The sequence below is a fragment of the Nannobrachium achirus genome (genome assembly GCF_963921795.1).
Source record: "Nannobrachium achirus genome assembly, chromosome: 17".
NCBI lineage: Eukaryota > Metazoa > Chordata > Actinopteri > Myctophiformes > Myctophidae > Nannobrachium > Nannobrachium achirus.
In genome coordinates this window covers 36,371,461-36,398,374 of record NC_137824.1, presented here as the reverse complement: position 1 = coordinate 36,398,374, position 26,914 = coordinate 36,371,461, and the positions used below count along the sequence as shown (strand labels likewise).

The following is a 26,914-nucleotide window of genomic DNA, read 5'->3' as shown; positions in this document are numbered from 1 at the left end:
ATTTTCTCGGAATCAAGTTGAAACTGACAGGACGCGAAAAACCACCTGCAGGTTTCAGCTCTTCCCACAGATATTCAATGGAATTCAAATCACCACTCCACTTCAGAATGGCTCAATATATATTTTCTCATTCACTCTTGGGTGCTTTTTGATGTCTGTTTAGGGTAATTATTCTGCGGAAAAACCCATGACCTGTGACTAAGACAGCTCTCTGATACTGAGCTATACTGTATGTTTTCTGATTTCATTATTCCCTGCACAGATGTAAGGCACCCAGCAAAGTCAACCCATCACTGATCCATGTTTCACAGTGGGCATGGAGTTGTATTTCATTGAAAGCTTAATTTTGACTTCGAACATACATTGGTGTGATCTGTCCACAGAAGGACTGTGGCTTGTCAGCATGCAATTTGGTAAAGTCCAGTCAGGCTTTTTTGTGTCTTCCCCTTCAGAAGAGGAGTCTACCATGGAGCCCATTTCATTCAGACAGCGATGGATGGTACAACTTTAAACTGGTATACCTTGAACTGGAATAACACATTGGATCTATTTTAAGTTCTTTTCTTGACAATTCAAAAAATCCTTCTGTTCAATCTTGAGCCAAATTTCTTCTTGTGACCACATCTTGAGATGCTGGCTACAAAGTAGGCCTTAATGACATTTTCTCTATTTTCTGTTGCATTCCTCAGACAATAATTTGATTACAAGAAATGTACCCCCATTGATTTCGGATGTGGACCTTCTGGTCTGTGGAATGTAAAATAAGAGCAATGTTTACCTATAATGTGCTGTTTTTACTGTACCTATAATTTTATAATGGGCAATTTACTTTTTGGGCAAGTGGGCAAGTAGAACATGACCTGTACTTCTGAGACCTTAGTTTCAACCCCTGAATGGGGGTACATTTACTACAAAGGAATGCGACAAAACCAAAACAATATTATTGAACTCAAGTCTCCATGGCGTGAGTAATCAATAGAAAACACTCCTTTAATATAATGGCAATAGTAGTCACAGTAGCTTCAAGCTAGCATGAGTGATTACAAGATTGGCTGGCAACATCTGTGAAAATGTACCAAAGCGTACCAAAGACGTATGTATTGATAATATGTACATTTTAACACCTGGAGCAAAATGGTGAATTATTCTTTTATAAAATGCAAGGGCATCTCTGGTGTGTGTGTGTCATAATGTGTTGATACGATTTATTCCTATTATAATCATGCCAGCATGGTCTAGGCCGGGGTGTCTGTCTATTCCACAATGAGTATTGTGTGTGTGTGTGTGTGTGTGTGTGTGTGTGTGTGTGTGTGTGTGTGTGTGTGTATAGTCATTCGCTGTTCCAAAATGTAGATTTTGTGTATGTGCGTGTCTGTCAGGCGAGGTATGACAGAGTGCATGTTGGTGCCCAGAGCCACACAGAGACCCTGTGATGAATGAGTCTCCCTTTCCCAGTCCCTGCCAGGCCAACCAGAGCGAAGGCAGAATGGATGGGTGACATTAAGTCAACACCCAGCCAACTCCTCGCCCCTCGCCATTCCTCTGCTGACTTGGAATCAGCCGGCAATGGACTATTAAGGAATCTAATTACTGCTACGTAAATTTATACCGACTTTCACCCGCCATTTTCCCCAAAGGGCAACACACTGATTGAAATGTTCATTTTAGAAATGAGAGAGGAATGGGAAAAAGGGGTTTTATACACAGTTTAATGGAGTCACCAGCTTCTATTGCTCCATGACGGCGCCTGCAGAGTAATGCACTGCCTCCAGATTCTAATAATGGGACCTGATGAAAACTCATTCATCGTGAGACATTCCTCAATGACAGAACGGGGAGGACGTTTATTTGAACATAACGGAGCGGAAAAACGCCTCCGAACATCATCTCCGCTAAAAGCCTCAAAACGCACCTGATGCATGCTGATCAGTTGCACCTTCATCTTGGCAACTCTTATCAGCTCATTAGTCTCGGAAGATGCTGGCACCACCGGCCTCGATTGCTCTGTGTACAGACTAACTCAATCTGATGGACGTTTCGTCTCGTCCCGCGTGTGGCGGCAGATATTGTTTGGCCACCGAACGTGTTGCATTAGAATTACAATATATCCTGTTAATGAAATGAAAACCCCGCCGTGTCCCCGGAGGCACCTCCCTCTTCCACCACCTCTCCCCTTCCCCCTGCCTCCCCTCCCAGCTTATTAATAGTAATCCCATGTCAAACACAGTACCGCACCACTGTATAGTACTGCCCCCCCCCCCCCACCCCCATCGCTGCAACGCATAAAACAACACAGCTTGGATAAACAGGGGAGTGCGGGTAGAAATTCTAATTAAATATGGATTAATATAAAGGCTGTGATGTTGGGCATGAGTCAAAGCAGAGAAGCCTCCAGGACTTGCTCACATATTCTGCTCTCTTTCGTTGCCTCTGTCACACAATGCCACCCTCCCCACGGATCGTAGAAGACCACCAAACCATCGGCAGGAAAGCGGGCCTCCCTGACCAGCATGGATAAATCCTGATTCTGCTAAAAAGTGCTTTCAGCATGGATAGTCAGACATTATGCAGACAGAGCAGCAACTGTGCTAAAGATAGTCCAAGGCTAAGGATGTGCTCAGGGATGTCCCCGGGCATATGGATGAACACAAAAATTCAAAAAATAAAGTTTCAAGACGAGAAATATATAGAGAACATGTCCAGCCTGGAATGTGGGGGAGCTTGGCCCACAAGGGGAATAGGGAACATGCGGATGAGTTAACACACATGCACATGCATGTGCACAAGACAGGTAATCATACAGTATTTTAATAAGGACGTTACACAAGGGTTCGGGCCACGGAAGTGTTAGAAGATGACAGTGTGAGCAAGTTTCATTTTCACCCCGGGCGATTTAAAGTCTAACTGCAGTAATTATCGGGATTGAACTGTGTTGGTAATTGTAATGAGGGTCTTTAAAACTGTCGGCGGGCTGGCGTGCCATGAAAGCAAGGTTCAGTTGGATTCTGTGACATTTATCACAGAGACAAGTGCAACACTAACGTTTATGCCCTGGCCAGATCGCTAACCCCACTCCCTCCATCTGAGCATCTAATCATCCTCGAGTCCGAACTGCCGGCTAAATCCTCTCTCCTCACCATGTCTGATTAGAGTCGCTTGCTCTCCAGAACAAAATGGCTGCAGCCCATCACCCCAAGGCGGGGGCCCTCCACTCCGGCCGCAGATGAGGACATTCAGCCCCATATCTTCAAAGGCTTCTGAGATCCTGGGCAGCAGGATTAACGCTAATCTACAGAGATATTGCAGCCATCAAGTCCAATGGCAGCACTGGTTAAGTTAATTGCTGTATGATCCATTTGAGATCTGCGCAGCGGAGCGCTATTACTTATAGTTAAGGGAGGCAATTAGGCATTTGCAATTAAAATGTGAGAGGTGTCCATTGGGTTTGACCCTTCTACCACATTCTCCCTCTTTTTTCTGTCCATCTCTCCATGTTAATGTGATTGGCCTTTCAGCTTCACCAACTCTTTTTAACAAGATATAGTACTGGCAGGAAAAGAGGAGAGTAGAGGAGAGGAGAGATGTGTGCAGCTAGGGAGGCAACTTAATGTGTGCAGGGGAGAGGCAGGAATGGACGTAAGAGGATGAAAGTCGGCTGAGAGGTGAGAGAGTCCTCATCATGATCAATATTTGAACAATGAAGAGGTTCGTTTGACTGACGAGAAGAGAGTGCAATCTCACAAGTGTATCAGATGTGGGTGAATAATGGGCACATATTAATTTGGGAGGAGTGCTGACAGTGTGGATGCGCAGCCTGGCCGCAGGTGTTTCTGCATCAGAGAGCACACAAGAGAATGAAATGGGAGTGAGAGACAGATAGACAGACATGGAGACAGAGAGAGAGAGGGGTGGGTGGGGAGAGATAAGGAGAGATAGGGGAGAGAGAGAGAGAGGGATGGCGGGAGGGAGGGAGAGCTTGCCAGGAGAACAACTGTGCGCACGGAAGCATAGCAGACATGCAGATAAAGGACACAGACATAGGAGATGGCCTTGGGGCAGTAGGCAGGATTAATTGCCCCAGGGACACAAGTATAGTGGATAAATTGCCCTGGCAGGCTGCAGGTTGGGCTGAATAGAAAGGAAGGTGTTTGATTGGAAAGGGGGCTGGGCAGGAGGCGAGGTTAATTAAACTCTGCAGTGTGAAACACACTAATTCATTACGTTCATTACCTTGTTCATTTAATCTGCTCTGATGTTGGGAGTTTTATCACTTCCAGTCGGGTCTCATAGCCCTGTACAGCTGATTAACACTCCTGGGCTACAAACTGCAAGCCCAGTACAGAATGGAACGGCCCGTATTTATATGGCGCTTTTCTAGACCACTCGGAGCGCTTATACCAGTGGTTCCCCAAAGTTTTCTAGTCGAGACCCAAAAGAGAAATTAGACATTTGCCCGGGACCCAAACTAGTGAAAACAGCAGATGTACAATGCGTCACTTTGTGCTGCGTTGTGAGCTTGTAGATCGGCTATTTCCACTACTTCTTAACCATTTTCTAATTCATGGAATTTCTTAGATTTATTTTATTTATTAATGAAATAACTTAGAAAAATCATTGCATTTTATTTTTTCATGAAAATCTTAGCTTTTTTTTTAATGATTGTTGAAAATGTTTTTAAATAATAATAACTAAAACTAAATGTAGGAAAAACAAAATTAAGGGACCCATAAAAAGTTGTCTGCGACCCACAAATGTGTCCTGACCCATTTGTGATTGGGAACCAGTGGCTTATACGATATATGTTTCAAGTTCGTTCACCCATTCGCACACACAGACGTCAACTTGTTTGTCTGCAGTTAGGGGTACGCCAGGAGGTGTTGGGAATTCTATGCTCAAGCATTCCTGAGCCGACTGCGGCAGCCAGGAGTAGTGCTGGTTGGTACTGTAGAGTTTCCGACTTCCAAGACAAAAAAGCAGGTCAACTCAGGACAAGGCAGAACGGATGCACTCAGCTCTATAATCAATAGCACATTAATTAATTGAATTAATCTAGACATGTAGCAATTTAATTAATTTCTAGCTCTTCATTTACTGAAATGACCCTGAACAAAGAAAACAAACTGTTTTCTGTGTGATTTAATCTTAAATGAAAACTTTTAACTCATAAGCAGAGGCTAATTGGTTCTGCCAACAAAATAAACTGCAAAAGAAAAACACTTAGAAGTTTAAAACAGTTTTTCTTTTTCTTTTTTTTGAATAGAACTTGGAGTGCAACATTTTGAGCTATCCTACAACTATATTAATCTACTGCTAATGAGAACAAAGCTAGTCGCAACAAGGAACACGTTGAGTGGTTAGTTACTCATCCAATATAGCTTTGTTTTTGTTGTTTTCTTACTCAATTGAATCACCCTTAGATTTTGTTCAGTATGTTCTACTTTCATTTCCAATGTGAGGTTGATGTTTTTTTTTGTATTTAATTAATTGTTTGTTGATTTCTCTCCATGTAAAATCTGTAGTAGAAGCCATGAATGGATTGAGAATTTAGAATGAATTGTAAATGAAAACATTTTTATGGTTTATATTTTCTATATGTTGTTTTTGTCAACCACATCTTGCCAAATTGGACTGGTGCTCTTCAATGTGCAAGTCCATCGGCTGTCACCTAGTGGCTCGCTCGGACACGCCTCACGGTTTCGCTGTCGGTGTGCCTGCCATGTTTTGAAGTGATATAAAGATTCATGCAAGTAAAACCATTCATCATTCAGTTGATGCCCTCAAGAGCATTCTGAGTACTGACAGATCTCTTTTTGGTGTCCGCATGCTTACAGTATTTGCTTTTTTCAAGTGGCTAGGGAATGTTCCACAATTATTGTGACATACTATACAGTCGATCAACAATGATGCATGTGTGAATATCGGTGAAGCTCACAACAGTTATCCTTAACAGGCCTCAATCTGTCATGGTTTTGTAGTGTACATCCAAGAAGCTCATGAGTAAAAGTGTGACAGAATCAAGCAGTCAGTAATCCAAGGGAACATATTGGAGAAATGTATGGATATGAGCGGTGATATTCATGCAGTTAATATAAGCACCTGTTCAGGGATGTGCTGTCGATTCTTTAGCTAGTGGAGCAGTTGCACACACTCTTGCTCTCGCGAGCGATCACCGATTGAAATAACCTTTTTTTCTCTCTATGTTTGCCTCTGATTGCTGTTAATATTTTGAGTATATTTGTAGACGTTATAAGTTCTTTTTTTGAGCGGTGGTCACAACGCTCCTATACGTGGCCGTGTGTGTGGGTCTGTCTGTCTGTCTGTCTGTCTCCGTGTCTGTCTGTCTGTCTGTCTGTAGCCTGCAGTAACCTTTTCTGACCACACATGTTAAGGGAGGGGCGCTGTTGCACGCACACACACACACACACACACACACACACACACACACACACACACACACACACACACACACACACACACACACACACACACACACACACACACACACACACACACACACACACACACACACACACACACACACACCGCTCAGTTCACACGAGTGTGATTTTTTAAATCTCAGTGAATATTTTTTGGTAGCATGTCACAATCAGCAAACACAGCCTCGGCTTCTCAGCGACTGGACCAATACAACACTGTTCACCAGTGAGAATTAATGGAATCTATACTTGATGAATGTTCTTCTCAAGCGGAGCACAGAAGCAACAGATAAAGCAGATTTTAACGGTTTTTTTTTGGCTTATGGCCTGGTATGGTAGCAATAACGTTATAACCCATTCAACATCATTTTAACAACACTGCATGTTTAAACACAAAGTGAAGGGGCGGCCGCTGGCCTAGCGGGGCTCTGATGCCGGACAGCGCGTTGCGGGTTCAAGTCCTGATCCCGGCAACCTTTGCTGCATGTCTCTCTCCTGTTTCCTGTCTACCTACTGTACTATCAATTAAGGCAGAAAAGCCCCCAAAAATATCTTTTTAAAAAAAGTGAAAAAATAAACGGGAAAAGCAACATAAAAGAAAAAAGAAAGAACATTGATCAAATGTCCACGAGCGAACAAAACGAGTCAAGTCTAATTCAGCAGTCGTCTGCCTAACGACCAGAACAGGTGAGAAACCTGACAGCTCTGCTTCCACATGCAGTGTCAGCTGAATACTCATGCTCCACTGGGAGGGTTTTCCTCTTAAGAGTTTTGGTGAAGACACAGACAAAGAAGCAGCAGAATGAAATTGATTGCATCACAAGCAAAAATACCAAATTTTCGACTCCATTAAGTTCTCCTCAATGTGTTAACAGCGTTGTGATTTTTCACATGAGTAATCACGTGCAGGCTGCAGCATAACGGAGGAGGTGCAACCGCGGGAAGCTGAGGCAAGACTGGGGGATGACTGAGGAACTGTAAGATTGGATGACAACTGGAGGAGGTGTGTGTGTGTGTGTGTGTGTGTGTGTGTGTGTGTGTGTGTGTGTGTGTGTGTGTGTGTGTGTGTGTGTGTGTGTGCGCGCGCGCGCGCGTGTATGTGCATGTGTGTGCCACAGTCTGGTAGAGACAAAGCAGCACTGCAATAACAACTGGCAGCAGTGTTGTAGGAGCGTCGATGTTGCACTTACGAGGGATTGTGATGGATAACGACGAAATCACCATAGACGTCGGCTACAAACTTGAATACGACACTGAGAGCGTCTGTGAATATGATGATCTCCATGAGGTGGCGAGAGACTGGTACAGTAGCTCCCTGCCCCGGTGTGTGTGCGTGTGTGTGTGTGTGTATGTGTGTGTGTGTGTGTATGTGTATGTGTATGCATGTGCGTGTGTGTGTGTGTGTGTGGAGAGAGGGGGGAGGTCAGTGGATAGTGGACAGTGCCCAGAGCATCCAGAGATATGCCCTTCCAAACTTCCCCAATCACGCCTGGAGGAAAAGTGATGACTGCAGAGTAAAATTTGTGGACACTAGGTCCTTACTAACAACCCACCCACCCGCCCTCTCTCTCTCTCCCTCCCCCGTTCATTTCCTCCAACTTTATTCAATCTCTCCCTCTCTCCTCTCTGAAAGTGAGGCAGAGCCGAGTGACCTTCAACCACACCCGTGGGGGACAGGGGGAGAAAAGAGGAAGAGAGTGGGGGGAGGGGAGGGCGTAAGCTGAGGAGAGGGTGATGGACCAAAGAGGGGTGCAGGACAAAAGAGAAAAGGCACATACTGAAGTCAGAGAAATGGAAAATCTCTTCTGTAGGAGGCCAGTGAAGTGCACTGCTGCATCTGACAAGAAAGGCTCCTCCCCCCTCTCACGCGGCAATGAACCCCAGGCCAGAAGAGCAAGGGAATAAAGCCTACTTAAAGCCTGAGTTATACTTAGTTATGCATGGATGTTGTCTACCATAAAAGCTAAAGTGAGCTTTGGTGCCCGCCAGTTGCCACTAGCACACAACAACAAAGTTTCAGGCATTATGCTGAATTCTCATGGGCAGTGGTATTCCACTACGACATTCGGAGAAAGCACAGAGGTTCAATATCTTTCCATTGCTATGCTGATGACACTAAACTGTACTTAAAGACCGGCACAACCCCCTCTGCCACTAAGACATCATCATCCGCATCATCACCGCCCTCATCCACTCTCACTATCTGGTTGAAGCAGATGGATGAAAAACAACATTAGTTTTTCAGTGACGTCATTACGTGCGCGTCACGTGTCTCTGACGCATTCACGTTGCCTAGAGACGCATTCACGTCAGTGTCCTTGGGTCCCACGGACGCATTGCCTCCATTGGAGTCCACGTTAAAATAATTTACCACGTCGCGAAAAAAAAATATTTTAAAAAGTCCACAGACGCCACCATTGTTCATGGGTGAAGGCATGCTACTTTACCCTACGTTAACACAAATGAAATCCGCGTAGAAAGTCTTAAAACAGACGATAAAACTAATGACAGTCTGTGTTTTGAATCCACGACGCCATTTTGTGCGCCACTGAATGGTCACAGAATTCAATGGGTGCCTGAGTTTTAGCGTAGCACCGGGCCGCTCTCTGACCATAGTGGCACAGCGTGTTAGGTGATACATCAAAAAGGGTTCCCCCACAGGACGTGTATGGCAGGGCTTGGCGCAGAAACGTGACGTCACGTCTCTACACTGCAGCTCAATGCTCACTGCTCAGACAGGGACCCGCCTCCTTTCCCCTCCATTCAATAACAACTGGATATACAGTACACGCGCTATTGTTTATAGATGTGGTGGTGGACATTGGACAACGTGTTAGAAGCCACACAGGTCTTCATTGCGTCTTTACAACAATAGCGACGATTAACGTTGTGATGAACATGGTCAAATAACCTTTATTGGCTCAACTACAACACGGAGGAAGCAAGCTAGCCTAGCATGTATGCTATCTGAGACAGTATGTATGTAGCCTAGGCTGCCTAACTGTTTGATTGATTATAGTGTTTTCGTGGCGGCGCCGTCCCTTTGGTGGTCCGCCGGGGCAGCGGACTACCGCGGCCGCCTGTGCCTTGCCCTCCCGCATCCATAGAGGGGCGGCACGTCCCTCTAGGATCAACCGTTCAAAACAAAAGTAGCCGATCTACAAGCAACCCAATCCACTGTTTTTGACCCAGTCCACTGGTTTTCTGTACAGCAGAGCAAACACAAGCACGCCAGAGAGCATTTCCCCCATTCCATAGAAGCATTAACAGTACAAACAGGAGACATCATCTCACTGAGAAGATCCATATATTATCGATGTATATAAAATAACAGGTGGCTGTTCATTATGAAGACTCGGTAAAAGCTTCTATCTGCGCCCCCAAGTGGTCAACATCCGATATTACCGGTTCGGTATAAAAGTCAAAACACATGACTATTTGGAAGTATTCAAATTGTAAGATTTGGAATTGTGGTTCATTTCTTTCAGACACATTTCTACGTAACATGAACATAACCATATAATAACCAATTCAAGTTAAATGCTGCACTTTGTCAAAAATGACATGCTGCGTAGAATTTTTGTGGGACCCATAAAATATCCCTGGGACTCATCCGAAAGACCCTTCGTGGGTCCCGGGGACTCATTACATTAAAAACCTATTAACATCACTGGTTTTTACTAAGCTTTAAACCTAGCTTTAACAGTTCCAAAACTGAAGTGATTCTAGTAGTCACCTCACGACAAATTAAATCATCCCCCATAACCCCATAACCAGCATCAGCTTCTCCGGACAGGACCTTCCCCTCTCATCATCTGTCACTAACCTGGGGGTAAGAATGGACCATCACAAGAACTTTGGGGCTCATAACGGAAAAAACATCCTTTATCCACCACAGAAATATTGCAAAACTCAGCTCCATACTCTGGCAGATTTACAAAAATACTTCTACACGCCTTTGTCTCCTCCAGGTTGAACTACTGGCACTGCAATGCACTTCTAATGGGGATCCCTAGCAAGAGCCTTCAAAATCTCCAGTATATCCAGAACAGCGCTGCTTGCGTACATAAACAAGAACACATCACACCCATCCTCCGTTCACTCCACTGGCTTCCCGTCTCTTCCCGGAATACAGGATATCCCTCATGAGTGTATTCACGGCAACGCTCCTTCCTTTCTACCACAAGGAATTAATCTCCCCACAACCCTCGGCTCTACAAAGACTAACCTCCTCATAACCCCCATGACCAAGCTATGTACCTGGGGGCAACCAGGCTTTCTGCTCGCCCCCCCCCCCCCAAGCTGGCTGTCAAATGCCCTCCCTGACCACCTGAGAGCACAGTCTGTTGATTCTTTTAAAAGAGGACTTACCTTTTAAACAAAGCTTTTTTTTAATTTTTTTTGCTACACTGGTTTTACTTCTAGGCTTTATGCCATCATGATTATTATGAGTATTACTATAATCGGACTTGCCAGAGCAACCCATACACCGCACCTCATGACGTACTGTGATCACGAAATACGATCACAACGGAGCCTGTTAAACTTGTGTTGTTGGTAACAGATCAACAGTTCTGATATGTCTGGAAAGACAAGACACTATGCCCCAATAAATGCACTTTTGCTCTTCTGCCTTTCTGTGCTGTTATACATTATGTCATGCTGCCATGTTATCTTGTTTTGATAGATGCTGAATGCTACTTTTTTATTATGCTTGTCACGATCTTCCCCTGCGCTGCCCGCCTCTGCCCTGTGTACTGTGCCCTTGCCCTGTTGATCCAGTATCTGGCTTAAAGTCCTGTTTGCAATTTGGTGTTAGGGGAGTTTCTCACCTGAACTGAGTCAGTGGGTCCCTAGACATGAAAAATCACAGAGGTGCTCGTCCGCCATAGTGCCAGGAATGGCGCAATGGCCAAATCAAATATGGCTGCCATCGGCTATGATGAAAATCCAACTTTTCTGTTTCTGCGTGTATATGCACATGTAATACCTCTATTTGGACTAATTGTGGTGTGGGGAATTCATTTCTGATATTGTTTTGACCATTTTGGGCGATTTGGACCTCAAAAGGTCATGGTCAAGGTCATTTTGCTATTCCGAAGACCGTGGGCCATAACTTGGCCATTGTTAGGAGTAAAAACAGGTGCAGTAGGTCTAAATCAACTAATGCTGACATGTATAATTCATTTCTGACATTGTTTTGACCATTAAGGATCATCTTGTCTTTGAAATATCAATGTCAATGCCATTTTCTAAAAACGATTTTGTTCATTACTTGCACTTTTATAGTATTTTTTGTAAGTTTGTTACTATTTTATAGTAAGTTTGTTTTGTTTATAACAAAAGACATACTAGTGGGAAATACAACAAGTAAACATCCACATTTAACTTTAAAGGGGGGTTTTAAATGGGTGTTTAAATGAGCAAATAAGACTATTTACGAATAAAAGTGACAAATAAAATCACACAACAAAAGCACACACAAAATTAAATAACAATTTCCAAAGTGCACCATATTGGGATTGTGTGCATCCAAGTTAGTATGATGTGTTTTTACAGGATGTATTCAGCAAGGCAGCCATATCCTCGAGAGTCGAAGTGTTCCTTGCATCCGTCCATGTTCCATTGGTTCTAGTCTTTCCTCAGGTTCCTTGGCTGTTGCAAGCAGGTGGCAAGACATGCACTAGAAAGGTGCCTTGTTGGTCTCAGGCAGCAGTTGTAATTCTCTGCTACCAATGCTGTCTTGTTCTGTCAAGGTCTTTGCCTCTCCAAAGTTTGTTAGATATTGTATTCGGTCAGAAGCCATAGCTGCATGCTTAGTCCCCACCTGGCCCATGCAGTCATGTCCAGTTTCCAAGGCATATGTCCCCTGATCACTGTCTTGGCTAGTGGTGCTCCAAGATGAGAGACTGCTTGATGCTGTAGAAGCATGTGCCGCTGCACACCTAGTGCCATACTGCTACCAGATCTACTTAATCCCCAGTGCTTGGAAGTATCACTACGACAACTCTCTGGGGTCCACTCATAATCCTGGCGACCCATTATTCCCTCCATTAGGTTAGGGTTATGGGTAGGTTTAGTTATAATAGGGCCAGTTGACTCCACATGTACCAGCAGCTTGGTGACAGCCTCCTCAATCTAGTTCAATCTTTGGGATCTCTTCACCTCCAGCCCCTTTTGCAGGGAGCCACTCATCATCATCAGAGATAACAGAGTCGATAGACGCACCCATCCCTCATCAACTTTACACATTCTGGGTGTCTGAGGTGAACAAACAGCTCTCCAGCTGTGTGTTCGGAATATGGTGGCCATTCAAGCTTGTGGCGATGTAGGAAGAACGGCTGCCTTGGAATCTGAAGGTTCCAGGGTCGATTTATGTCTCCTCCTGCTTATTTGTCGAAGTGTGCTTAAGCAAGACACTGAACCCCTAACTGCTCCCGATGAGCACCTTGCATGGTTTCTTGGTGTGAATGTATGTGTGAATGTGTGTGTTAATGGGTGAATGTGAAATACATTGTGCAGCGCTTTGGAGAAGAGCGCTATATACTGTAAATGCAGTCCATTTACCATTATCAGCTCTGTTGTCTCTGTTGATGATGTCGCTAGTGGAGAAGAGATCCCAGACATCTTGAATAGGATTAAGGAGGCTGACACCTGGTGCATGTACAGCCTCCATTATAACTAAGCCTATCCCTAACCTTCACTAACCTAATGGTCAGAATAATGGGATGTCGGAACTATGAGCGGACCCCAGAGAGTTGTTGTCTCCTTCACATTACTGCTATACTACACCCCATATTTCCAAGCACTGGGGATGAAGGAGATCTGGCAGCAGTATGGCACTGGTGAGACTCACTTGCACTGCATCAAGCAGTCTCATCTTGGAGCACCACTAGCCAAGACAGTGATCAAGGCACATATGCCTTGGAGACAGGAGATGACTGCATGGGCCAGGTGAGGATTAAACATGTAGTTATGGCTTCTGACCGAGTACAATGTCTAACAAACTTTGGAGAGGCAAAGACCTTGACAGAACAAGACACAGTATTGGTAGCAGAGAAGTACAACTGCTGAGACCAACAAGGCACCTTTCTAGCGCATTTCTTGCCACCTGCTTGAACAGCCAAGGAACCTGAGGAAAGACTAGAACCAATGGAACATGGAACAGGGCATGACATAAAGGCTTGTCCTGTTGTCCGGGACAAGTGCCCATACTATGGAGTGGAGGGAGCAAGGGGGGTCATTAGCCGTCCTTTTGTTATTATTTCAATGTATGAAATTTTTATCCGGACAAGTGACTTTTGTCTCCGGACAAGTGAATGGGAAATATACTTGTCCAAAGGACAACTGCCTCAAAAAGTCAATGTCAAGCTCTGATGGATGGAAGGAGCACTTTGACTTTAGTACACTCCTGCCATGTCTGAAGCAAGACACTCGACACTGATGGAGTTCTGTGCATCATATTTTGCCATGGAACAATGCCAAATCAATCCTGTAAAAACACCTCATACTAACTTGCATGCACACAATCCCAATATGGTGCACTTTGAGGGAAATTGTTATTTAATTGTGTGTGTGATTTTGTTGTGTAATTTTATTTGTCACTTTTATTCGTAAATAGTCTTATTTGCTCATTTAAACACCCATTTTAAACCCCAATTTAAAGTTAAATGTGGATGCTTACTTGTTGTATTTCTCACTAGTATGTCTTTTGTTATAAACAAAACAAACTTACTATAAAATAGTAACAAACTTACACAAAATACTATAAAAGTGCAAGTAATGAACAAAATCGTTTTTGAAAAATGGCACTGACATTGATATTTCAAAGACAAGATGATCCTTAATGGTCAAAACAATGTCAGAAATGAATTATACATGTCAGCATTAGTTGATTTAGACCTACTGCACCTGTTTTTACTCCTAACAATGGCCAAGTTATGGCCCACGGTCTTCGGAATAGCAAAATGACCTTGACCATGACCTTTTGAGGTCCAAATCGCCCAAAATGGTCAAAACAATATCAGAAATGAATTCCCCACACCACAATTAGTCCAAATAGAGGTATTACATGTGCATATACACCCAGAAACAGAAAAGTTGGATTTTCATCATAGCCGATGGCAGCCATATTTGATTTGGCCATTGCGCCATTCCTGGCACTATGGCGGACGAGCACCTCTGTGATTCTTAATGTCTAGGGACCCACTGACTCAGTTCAGGTGAGAAACTCCCCTAACACCAAATTGCAAACAGGACTTTAAGGCAGATACTGTATTACTTTGCCAGTGTGCCTTCCTCCTGAGCTCCCTAGCCCCTCCCCTCTCCTCTCTGGACTGATTGCCTAGAGTGGATTCACCTGCAGGTGTCAGCCTGCCTAGTTGGCTAATGAGCCCCAGAAACTATTTAACACCGTCTGTGACTGTTTGTTCTCTATGCTGGGGTTCATTGTCATGTTTGATTTGTCCAGGTCTCAGTTTATGTTGGGTTGTGTGCTTGTGTTTACTGTGTTATTTTGTTAAGTTAAGTCGTTGTAAACTGTCCTCCTTGGGTTCCCGCGTTCACTTTGAGTACTGATTTCCTGCATATGGGTCCAAAAACTCCCAGGGTCTGGACAATGCTGCTCAGTTTTTAATTCACTGCAATTTAGGATTTTATGTGTGTGTGTGTGTGTGTGTGTGTGTGTGTGTGTGTGTGTGTGTGTGTGTGTGTGTGTGTGTGTGTGTGTCTAGGCTAAACAGCACCACTTGGTCACCCAGGCCTGCCAATGGTCACCCAGTGGTATTGCAGCTGTTCATGCAGCAACACACATATAAGGATATAAGGACACACTAAGACAAGGAATCGGCTATCACCTCTCCAAAAATAAGGTCTGCACACTGGATCATGCTCCAATCGTTGAAAGGTTTAACAATTTGACTGCCACAAGGCTGAATGCATGGGCAGAGTATGTTTTCACCCTGTCCGTCCGTACGTCACCAGCTAATCTGCGGCACTGTTGGCCCGATACCTGCCAAACTGTGCACACACACTCCCTGGATGCCAATTCAGAACCTCTGCTCCACATTTTTCACATGGGCCTGTTCTAGCGCCACCATGAGGCAGATCTTTGCAAAACACATTTTGGACCATACTCCTACAGATTATGTCCAAAAATCATGCAAATTGGCGAACAGTATCTCTACAGTCATGTGATCGACATGGACCTGTCCAATTTCCTATATTCTATCCTGATTGGCTAAGAATGGCTTCCAAAGTTTGCAGGATGGCTCCGCTTTGAACAAAATGCCTCAGACCATGAACACAGTGTTCAAATTTGATGAGATTGAGCACGCACATTCCCACTAGGCAGAGGAAGAAGTGTCACTTACATTTTTTCAAATCAGCCTCTTGGTGGCTCTATAACAGGCCGATTCGTGTTTTTACCTATAACTCCATTGTTCGGTGTAAAACCTTGTATGTGCACTCCCTAGAGCCACCAGACCTTATGTAAAACACACCACTAGGTCGAGGAACAAATGCCACTCTTTTCACATTGTCCTGTTATAGCGCCACCAGCAGGTCGACTTTTGTGAAATAAAGTGAACCTTGATGACAGTCATGTTCTTGCCACATCGACATGTCTCAGTCTTGATTTCAATTACCTTTGATTAGACTGTCATTTAATTGGCTTGCAATTGTATATCTTCCAAGGACTCGTTTCTGTCTTGCGAATGCAGGAGCAGTTGGTACCGCTCTCCCACCGCTCTCACCTGACACTGACCCTGTCAATGCACTGTGATTGGGATTGGATAGGGATTACACTTTCTGTCTGAGAGAGCCACAGACAGAAAGTGTAATCCCTAAATCTAGCCTCAGACCTCTGCTCTTCCATGTGGTGAGACAATGCTTCATAATACTTATACTCTTCTTATAACACTGTATAATTGTAGTTATAAGCTCTCATAAATATTCATAATGCTTTACAACAATAATAATCATAGACTTCTTTTGTAAGTAAAAGTAGTTATAATTCTCATATTATAAACATTATAATAATTCAAGCAATTTCACTTTTATATTATTCAAGAAAGAGTTAGATTGAGGTTATTAAGATGATTGATGATACTTGCCCTATTAAGTCATTACAAAATGTGTTACTAATAATGTGTTAAGATTATTGTTTTAAAGCATTGTGTGTATTTATCAGTGCTTAAACTATAATTATACAGTGTTATACAACATTATAATGCATTATACGTATGTTTATAATACATTATAAACAAAGGCTTCATAGAAAGTGTCACAGAACTGGGGAAATGAGAAGTGTGGGGGCGCCGACCCAAAATAACTCTTTGGTGAAGAAAACAAAACCAGCCTCCAGTCACAAAAGGACTGCTTCCAGATACTCCATTTTCTGGACCAGGCCTCCCTCTCAAAATCTGAATCCAATTTGTTCAGCTGTACGCTAATCCGCCATATAATGAATTCATCTACAACAGAAGGATGTTTTTTTTCTCGTTTTAACTACAGGAAGAGACAGAAGGAGCGCTAATTAAAGTTGTAACATCTGCACTCTTTTCGTTTCCACGGGCAACAAGCATCATTTGCTCTACTTGCTACTTAAAGGAAGGAAAACAAACAAGGTGTATCAGCCCACACTTCCAAACAACGCAGAGGAAATTATGCAAGCAATTTGCGTTAAGTGGTTTAAACACAATTACCAAGCAGAAACAGTGAATATGCTAAAAATGGAGCAGCATGGATCTTACAGAATTTGGGGCTGTACTAAAATAACAAACACATTTCAATTTGAGGGGATATCATTATAAAGCCACGGTTGTATAAATTAGTAATATTAAATATGTTTTTGGTTAACATATTTTGTTATTTAGCCCCTTAAAGTGTAAAGTTTTAACAGAACAGGGTGTGCCTTTTCTGGCTCAGTGCACAGACCATTAGGCATCCATCCCTGTGTTTACTTTGAATCTCCCATGTCTCTCCTCCCTCTGCCCTTCATACCTCTCTCTATAACTATCTGAAACAAAAGCATAGGGATAGCCTACTAATACCAAAATGATGATAAAATAATAATTTCAGCATAAAATAATTATGTCAGGCATTGTGGCCTTTGCTTCTTTGAGCTGTCCATGAAACGGAGGCAATTAATTATTCATTTTGAGACTACCACCCAAACACAAACTTCCACAGCTGATGGTGGAGAGTGACGGCAAGAGGCCAAAGGAAGGAATGAGAGAAGGATGGAGGGAGGCGTGTGTGTGTGTGTGTGTGTGTGTGTGTGTGTGTGTGTGTGTGTGTGTGTGTGTGTGTGTGTGTGTGTGTGTGTGTGTGTGTGCGCGCGCGTGCGTGCGTGCGTGCGCGCCCACACACACACTCTTTCGCGCTCTCTCTCTCTCTCTAGCGACACACTCTCTCATCAACCTTTTTTCCCCTTCTTCCCTCGTGTTGGTTACGCGCATAGCCGCGCTGCGTGCGCACGGAGCCGGATACATAGGTTTACATACAGCGCTTTATTGAAAGGCAGCCGAGTCGACACATCTCTTCTCCACGTCAACATTTTGCGGGTCTGATCTGATACCGCACCGTGCCAGGCAAACCGGCTCACTTCTTCTTATGACCGACTACTTCCCAGCGCCCGAGCACACACACGCACGTCGCACACACACGCACACACACACAGCACAGCTCCGTTGCTGCCAGCAACCGGGAGCGTGGAAACGGAGAAAACGGACATTGCGGGGAAGTGGCAGATGCAATCCTATTACACAGACACCAGAGGGACAATATTTCATATAGAGGGCTATTGTACAGGGAGATGATGAGAAGAACGCATCTTAGTGGGATGTGAGTGAGCCCATCTTCTCCGAAACAACTCGAGGTAACGGCATATTCTCGGTGCAGAGACTTTCCCTGCTATATGACATGAGTGTCATGTAGCCAGAAGAAGAAAACCACAGGAGTATATGCAGACGCCGAGGAGAAACACAGTTGAATACCGGTCATCATCCCCGAGTCGGATCACAATCGAGACTTTTATCTGGTCCATCGTCAACGCTGCACTTCCTTCCGAGAACGATTCTACTTGTTCTTCAATCAAGCGGATCGAGCAGCACAAGTGCAATACGAATGGTTTGGGTAACTACAGCTTTACTTTTATTATCACCCGAGGGATGGGTGCGTGCACGCGTACACACGCACGCACGCACACACACGGTTAATGGGTCGGTTATGAAACAGGTGTGAGAGATGGCTTTGTTATCAATTTGCAAAGAGGGCGCAAGACGTGACGCGTAAATGCAACATAATTGCGACCGTTTAGATCAAACAAAGAAAACACTCGAAAACTTGCTGAAATCAAGGCCGTTCTAAAACTTAGCAATCAATTGTGCCTGATAAATCAACAGATGTTTCTGCGGTGATCAGTCATGTGGATTAAGTCCAGGGGAGAGGGATTTGTTCGAACAATGCATTAACAGTAATTACACCCGTTTATCCCACTATTGATTGATTGAGTCAAAATGTCATCATCGCCCGTTCATTTATTTGTGCCCCAATGCCCTTGGTCTGAAAGCTAACTGTGGGTAAGTTATGAGAGCTCTTGGCTGGGCGAGGTCTTCTATTAGGCTACACATTTGGAGACTATAGGACATTGTTCATGGTGATTACTGGAACAGTCCATCTGTCCTCCCTCTACCTGCATTTCTATACAGTTGGCAAACAGCCAATATTTAAGAAGAATAGATCCCCCCCACAGTGTGTGTGTGTGTGTGTGTGTGTGTGTGTGTGTGTGTGTGTGTGTGTGTGTGTGTGTGTGTGTGTGTGCGCACGTGCGTGCATGCACACGCAGACTGAATTTAAATAAGGGACTCTCAAGATCCCTTTTTTGTGTTGGTGTGCAGAGGGGGGTGATAGCATCCCCTTGCAAGCCAACCCACAGACACACATCACACACGTGACAGACCCAGAGGCGGCGGGGTTAGATTGATTCTGAGCACAAAGCATAACATATACAAATATAATGCACAGATATCTCACCTGCGCGCCATTACAGGCCATTACTCATGCTTACAGCTGAATAGGTGGCTTCACCTTGTCACCAACAGTCATATCCCTAGCCGTGGGAACTGACAAATGTGGTCATTATTGATGAGCTGGAGTGGACACACAGGCTGTCACAGCCTGGCCCCTCGCTATATAAACAGAATAAATTATGTACGTGTTGTTGACAAGCTGACAGAACGCAAACAGGGACTGACAGGGAGACTAACATGGGGGGAAAATAAATTGAAGGTTACAGCTTGAATCACAAAGAGGAACCAACAACGTTGTGCACCTGCTCTGCAACCTCTGCGGACTTTCACTTTTGAATTCCAGTATTTCTCTCAGCCAGCAAGGCTTGTGAAGTCCATTCAACACCTGATAATCAAGTTGCAGGATGCAGCGCGAGGCGGTACCGCAGGTAATATAATCTAATGTAATGTAGCTACATTAGGGGATGCTGCCAAGACCCATGTCCTCGCAGCCTCCGTGCCTCATGGGCGAATTAATCACTCCTTATCATTTCCTCAGTCATCTGCTTGATTCATCTGCTTCTGAAGACATTTTAATGTGTAATATCTCCGTACCCCTCCCCGTGAATACATTTGAATACATCCAGCAAAGACAGGCAGGCGCACACAACAGCATGTCCACAGATAAAATAACACACCACTTTCTATCCGCATTTCACTGTCTTTTCTCCATTTATTCATCACTTTTCTTTCTTCTTCTATCCTAGCCCTCTTCCACAGAGATTATTCATGAACTATTACCATCATGCAGTATAACACCTTATTAGACAATGTAGACAGCCAAAGGCAGATTAATCTTTCACTTGCACACACACACACACACACACACACACACACACACACACACACACACACACACACACACACACACACACACACACACACACACACACACACACACACACACACACACACACACACACACACACACACACACACACACACAGATCGGCTATTTTTGGCAAAGAGATTTGGTAGAGTGAAAAAAAGACTGTGTCAAGTACATTATTTAGGCTACACGTCTGTTTTACCAATTTTACCAAAGAGCGTTTACGTGGTACCGGATATGAAGCTCGACAAATAAAACGTGAATTGATCCCAGTGCATGACGGAGGACAATTCCTCGATACATTTAAATTTCCACAATACGATTATTGTGAGTGGTTTTTTTTCACGATAAACGATAATACCGATTATTGTCCCGTCCCATGCGCGCACGCGCACACACGCACGCGCACACACGCACGCGCGCACGCGCACACGCGCACACACACACACACACACACACACACACACACACAATTTAGCCAATGGTTTTCCACAAGCCGCTTCAGTGATTTGAATTGCACAGAGCAGATGATGGAACTGCTGCTACTCTCGGTAAGACGTATCTTCTATCAGCAACAGATCAACGCAAGTGTTTCAACAGCTAGCCTGTGCTCAGAGGCCGTGGCGCCGGCCATCTCTCGCTCCATCACGCTCAAGTGTTGCCATTACGGCACATCTGACCCGGTAATGATTTCATATTATAATGTCATTGATCTGTTAGAGTGTCTTGACACTCCGATTGGTACTCAGCAGAGAGTGGACACTGCCCGGGGGCCGCACTTCACAGACAGGCCTCTGAGCTCGATACGATAAAGAGTGGTTGGTTCAATTCCCCCGTATAAGGTCGATCATCATTTCTCAGTCCCGGATCAATACTGGGGTTTTATACTGTCTGCCGGATGAAATATGTTCAGCGGCAACACATGAACGATCATATCTGGCTGAATTAGCATTGGCTGCATGCACTCAACCAGGCATAATGTATGACGGACACGCACACAAGTCAAAAGCATCTCTAAACAAATTGCAAGTTATTGTCAATATTCCTCCCAAATGAGAAGGGGACGTGTGGCGACAAAGGACTGCGGCACACAATGAGAGAAAGCATTGCAGCCTATCAAGGAAAATAAAGGGTCTGTAAAAGGGCGGGAGTGGGCGGCTGGGTGCATAGCTGCTTCTGAACTACATTAATTCATAATGAATGAGGGATGGCCCAAAGAACAACACCAACATGAGCATAATAGAATCTCATAGGAAAGGAACCTCAGAAAATATGTTTAGAAAAAAAGAAGAAGAAATCAATAGAAAATGAGATCCGTTTAAACCAAAGAGCCACAGAGGAATGGAGTTTAAAAAGAAAAACTCTGCTCCAGTGGATTCTCAGCGCTAACAGCCTCGATAGAAGAATAGTCTTCTGACACCAGGCAAAGACAGTGGTCTGCTTGGCAGCAGATGTCATCATAGCAACAAGCATCAAACTGTGACTGACAATTTCAAACAGCACTGTATAAATAAATGACCTCTTTGTCCTTTAGCTTGCCTATTCTCGCCGAGGACGGACGACGTGGCTTGTCTAGATGAGAATAAATGGCATTTTAAACTTCTACCCTTTATAACAAGCGTCTAATTTCTGTCGCCTCCCTCTCTCTCTCCAGGCATGGTGCCCACGCCCCAGGTGTGCGTATCAACCCTGGTCACGGTGAGCACGATGGCAGTTGTGGACCTCTACTTGCTGGAGCAGAGCATGCTGGGTACCCGTGGCATCCCGGGGCCAGGGGCCTGGCAGTGTGCCGCAGTGTTGCTAGGTGACGTGGGCTTCTTGGTGGCGCTGCGCTTCGTGTCGGCAGGCGTGGTGTCTGAGGCACAATCCCCGCGGCGGGGGTTTGCAAACGCCCTCTGGTTCCTCTTCCTCTCCCTGCTCCAGCTCAAGCTCTTCTTCGTCTGCCACAACTACCGGCAGGAACGCCGGCCGCCCGACCCGCTGGCGAGGAAGACGCTGACCCTGCTGCTGTCCATCTGCCTGCCCTCGCTTTTCCTCATCCTGACGGGAGCCGACCACATGACCCCACTCCGCAGGAAGCAGGAGGTGAGGGGTCGTCTACTGTGGGTGGTGGTGGACCTGCTGGATGTGTTGGACCTGCAGGCGGGGCTGTGGGAGGCCCACGGTGGGGCCGGGGGCCTCGGGGCCACTGCTGAGCCACGGCTGCCCATCTGGGCTGAGGGCCTGGTCTTCTTTTACTGTTACGCCCTGCTGCTGCTGCTGCCATGTGTGGCCCTCACAGAGCTGGGGGCCACTGGCCTGCCGGGACAACGGGGAGGCCGTAAGGAGGCCATTTATCCGTGGCTCAGCCTGGTCACCATCAACGTGTTCACCCTGGGCCTGAGGGGGACAGGCATGCTTTGGTACAGAGATCCCCGGGTCTCCACAGTGTTCCTGGGGAAGAACCTGCTGGCTTTGGCCGTTAAGCTGAGCTCAGCCTGGCAGAAGCACAGGCTGGAGCGCGGAGCTAGGGGGGCTGGGGCAGGGATGGAGCCAGGGGAATCCGCACTGCCAAGCCAGGGCTCAGATCAGGGAGAGGACCAAGCCCAGGGGAAAGCCTCCGCTACTTCAGCGCCGACATCCCGTTATCAGACACTGTCTCGCTCCCAGAGCCACACCCTCTCCCACGTCAGCCTGGAGCCCGCGGACTCCTCCATAGGACCCCCTTTCATCTCCCATGAACTCTAGAGACAAACGTTGCATGTAGACACATGGGCACATTGTACACGTGCACTCACATGGATGTGTGAGCTCACACATTTGCTGGACCTGGAAGTGTTGTAGCTCATCTAAAGAGATAACTTGTGTTAAAGACCCAGAACCAGTGGATATCTGGTTCATGAATATAATGTGAGCTGTGAAAAAGCATTTGGCATCCTTGAACATTTTCTTGTGCCAAAAAAAAAGTATTTCCATACAGTATACCCTTTATTTGGGATTTGTGTGCCACTGAACAATCCTAAAGAATTATTACAGAAATGTACTGTATGTTTAAGCCTCGATCGAATACCATTTTTCATACTGTATCTTTTTATTGATAGTATTCAATCTTATTAAATTTGGACCACGGACAAAAATGGTTCATTTCATATCACATTCTATTCAGACTCCAGCCCCTAGGCCTTGGCAAGTTGTACGCAAAGGAGTTTTGCAGGGCTTAGGTAAGAATATTCAATCAAAGGCTGCTTTCCTCCCAATAGATCTGGTACCAGTTGCGTTTCATCTGCAGAATTTCCAGGCGTCAGATGTATTGTCCTGCAGAGGGATTATGCAGTGATGTGCTTCAATTATGTGTGACATTTGAGTTAAATTCCTGGGAGTTTCAAAGTAAGAATATATCAAAAGTCTCTTTTAGTTCTCTCTCTCTCTCCCTCGCATTCTCTCCCCGACTTGTTCAGTCTTTCAGTTCTCTTGCTCAAACTTTTACCTTGGGTAATCAATAATGAACATAGGCTGGAGAAGCTGAAAAGCGCACCTGCTGTACTTAATGACATACAGCAGCCAACACCATATATTACCGTCTAGACACTTTGATGGAGAATTCAGCCTCCGCTCGAAAGCATGTTCTGTAAACAGTAGGCATCAAACCTTCCAATGATGTGCTGTTAAAAGTTATTTTATGTGACTTTAATCACTTTCAGACAGATTTTGGGCACATCATTATAGGTGACCATGTGTCCATTTCTATCAAGGCTTTTAAAAATGCAGATCTACAAGCTCACAACACGTGGCCAGTGGTGGGAAAAGTACTCAAATGTTTTACTTGAGTAAAAGTATCAATACTGCTATGCAGAAATGCTCTGTTACAAGTCCGGAATTCAGAATAAAAGTACAAAGTATTTGTATCAAAATGTACTGAAAGTACTAAAGTAGAAAGTAATCATTATGCAGAATGATCTGTATATCAAATGTATAAAATCCCTAACCCTAAATCCTTTGAAATAGCAGATCTACAAGCTCACAATGAGTCGCATCGCGACGCATTGTGATCTTGTAGATCGGCTATTTTCAAATGGCTGAAATGTATATAGGGCTTAAGTGGTTAATGTATGTTTTGTGATAATCAAAATCTACAAAGTAACTAGTAACTAAAGTTTTCAAATAAATGTAGTGGAGTAAAAGTACAATATTTGTCTCTGAGATGTAGTGGAGTAAAGGTAAAAGTACTGTAAATTGGAACTACTCAAGTACAAATACCTTACGTAAATCTACTTAGTTACTTTCCACAAATCTACTTAGTTACTTTCCACCACTGCACGTGGCATTGCAACACACTGTTGTGAGCTTATAGACTCGTGAACTTATAGATCAGCTATTACTGATACTTGTATTATGACGAACAAGTATATAGGGCTTAAGTGGTTAATGGGAACGCATAACTTTACACTTGTTTTTACTAACTCTGAATCTTAATTACATGTTTAAGTTAATTAGAATAATGTGTAGATACTAGATACATCTCATAAAACATTTTATTTTATTTACAACAAAATAATTGCTGTCAACTCTTGCAAGACTGCGAGCACCCATAGAAAGGTGGTGCTTGCAGGTGAGTGAGCAACAAGCATTTTGCTTCATTCTCAAGTGACTGTAACTTACAAAAATACAGGTCAGGTTTGCTGCAGTGTTTACGCGCAATGCCAATTATGTAAGTAATCCTGCCAATAGCTGCAAGGGGACATTTGTAAAATTGATGTGTGTGGCTTCCAACATTTTGTCTACAAAAGTCTGTCAGATATTCGGAGAAGGAGGAAACATTACTGGTGCTTTGTGTGTTTAGAACAAGAGTTGGTTACCTTTTTAAATTTTAATCAAGGAATGGATTTTCACGTGTGACTCATCCAGCTGCGGTTGCTGCTGACAAGACTGTAGTATTATGGGAGTATTAAGGGAGACGGGGTTGAAGCATTGGGCGTAAAGGATGCACAGAGGAGTCAAGTGCCTTGTTCCCCCCAGAGGAGCTACCAGCCTCTGTGTTGTCAGCAGACAAACACATCAGCCCGTACCACCAGGGACTCTGGGCATATGCCGTGCGTACACTGTGAAAGTTATTCCACAGCTGTTGTCAAGCTATGCCTCCAGCACTGGGAGCTAACCGTAATAAAGTGTTTCATACTCTGGCACTGACATTTCATTGGCTATTATGTAGCCAAGATATTGACATGCTGTCACCAGCACAAAGGCATAAAGCAGGATCAAACACTGATCAATCAAAAAACGAAGGGCCCCTGGGGACCAATGGCTGTCCTGTACTTTGCAAAGCCTCCAACTCTTAAGCCTATCAGCTTCCATTTCACACTCTTGAATATATCAAGTGATTTTTTGTTTTCCCCAAACATCCGAGAGTGATGCTGGGGTACATGAATTAAAATGAAGCTCTCCACTTACACTATTCGAGTCAGAAAAGACAGCTATTCTTTGTGCTGAGTGGCACTGGCATACCGAGGAAAGACTGTCATTTATCACAATTACGGCAGCGTCACTACCAGTTCAGATACTCGGTAATCCTTGAGCGAGCCGCCGTCTTGTCACCCTTTAATGTTGAAAGAGAACTCTTAATGTGATGTGATGTGTGCATGTGTGTGTGTGTGTGTGTATGTGTGTCAAAAGGAGAGGAAGTGTGCGTTTTCTTTTTCCAGACATGGTCAGTGGCCCCTATACACCCCCAGACTCATCTGACTGCCTCTAACCATTAATGCTCCTATTAATTGAAATTGGGGCCATTTGTCAAACTGCTGAGATATAATTCATGGTCTGCTTCACGCTTGATTTACTGGCCATATTTACAGGATGCGTTAAAGCTAAGAAACTCTCTAATGCTCACGGTGGTGCACGGAGAACTCGATTCATTTAAACATTCTCTGCGGAATTTCTCGGTGGTGCAACTGCGGGTGGGAGTGGGGGTTGAAGCTAGGGAAGGAGCACAGGGACGAACATCTCGGTATCCATCTCCCGCCCACCCGATTGCTTTCATCTAAGAGGCTCCCTTGGCTCACACCACATTTCAAACACACATGTCGGTGATGTACAGAAACACCCCGCCCCAATAGAGAAGTTCTCATATGTCTCATAAAAGCATTGAGAATGTAGCAGCAGCCTCAGAGAGCAAACGCTCAGCCCCTTTGAATTTGTTCCACCTGTTAGAGCCCTCATAACAACACTCAGCATTCCCCTCTACGAACCCGGCCCTCTAAAAGCCCTACAAGCTACATTCATCCTTCTGTTGCCAATCTTCTTTGCTCTTTTCAGCCTTTCTTTTCATTCAACAGCACTAATTTCACTCCACAGGCTGTAATTATTATCCCCCACTAAAAGCTGTCAGCCTCACCCCCCAACCCCCGTAACGTCTCTCGCCTCCCTCTTTTATTCCCTCTCGTTTGTTTAAATTTGCCCCGCGGCCCGACAGGCAGTCCACCGCTCCGCGCTTACCCTGTCAAGGGTGGTTAGTCAGAGAGGGGGAAAGAAGAGCCAAAGAGGAGAGACGTGGTGAGATTAAAGGTCCGGTGCCCGTGCCTGAAAGCAGATCGTCTGCCAGCTGC

The 26,914-nt window shown here is 44.6% G+C and overlaps 2 protein-coding genes across 2 annotated transcripts in view; one reads left to right on the top strand and one right to left on the bottom strand.

The window, feature by feature from the left end:
- The window catches only part of tmem265 (transmembrane protein 265), a gene marked incomplete at its 3' end in the record, with an annotated part of 435,019 nt that extends 411,956 nt beyond the window's left edge, over positions 1–23,063 (top strand). The window contains exon 2 of the mRNA XM_080745421.1: positions 21,991–23,063. Within this exon, the coding sequence (XP_080601547.1) occupies positions 21,993–23,063 (1,071 nt within the window). The 5' untranslated portion in view covers positions 21,991–21,992. The remainder of the gene's footprint in view (positions 1–21,990) is intronic.
- Positions 1–26,914, bottom strand: part of mrpl11 (mitochondrial ribosomal protein L11) — a 57,785-nt gene that overhangs the window by 8,383 nt on the left and 22,488 nt on the right. The gene's annotated exons all lie outside the window — the stretch shown is intronic.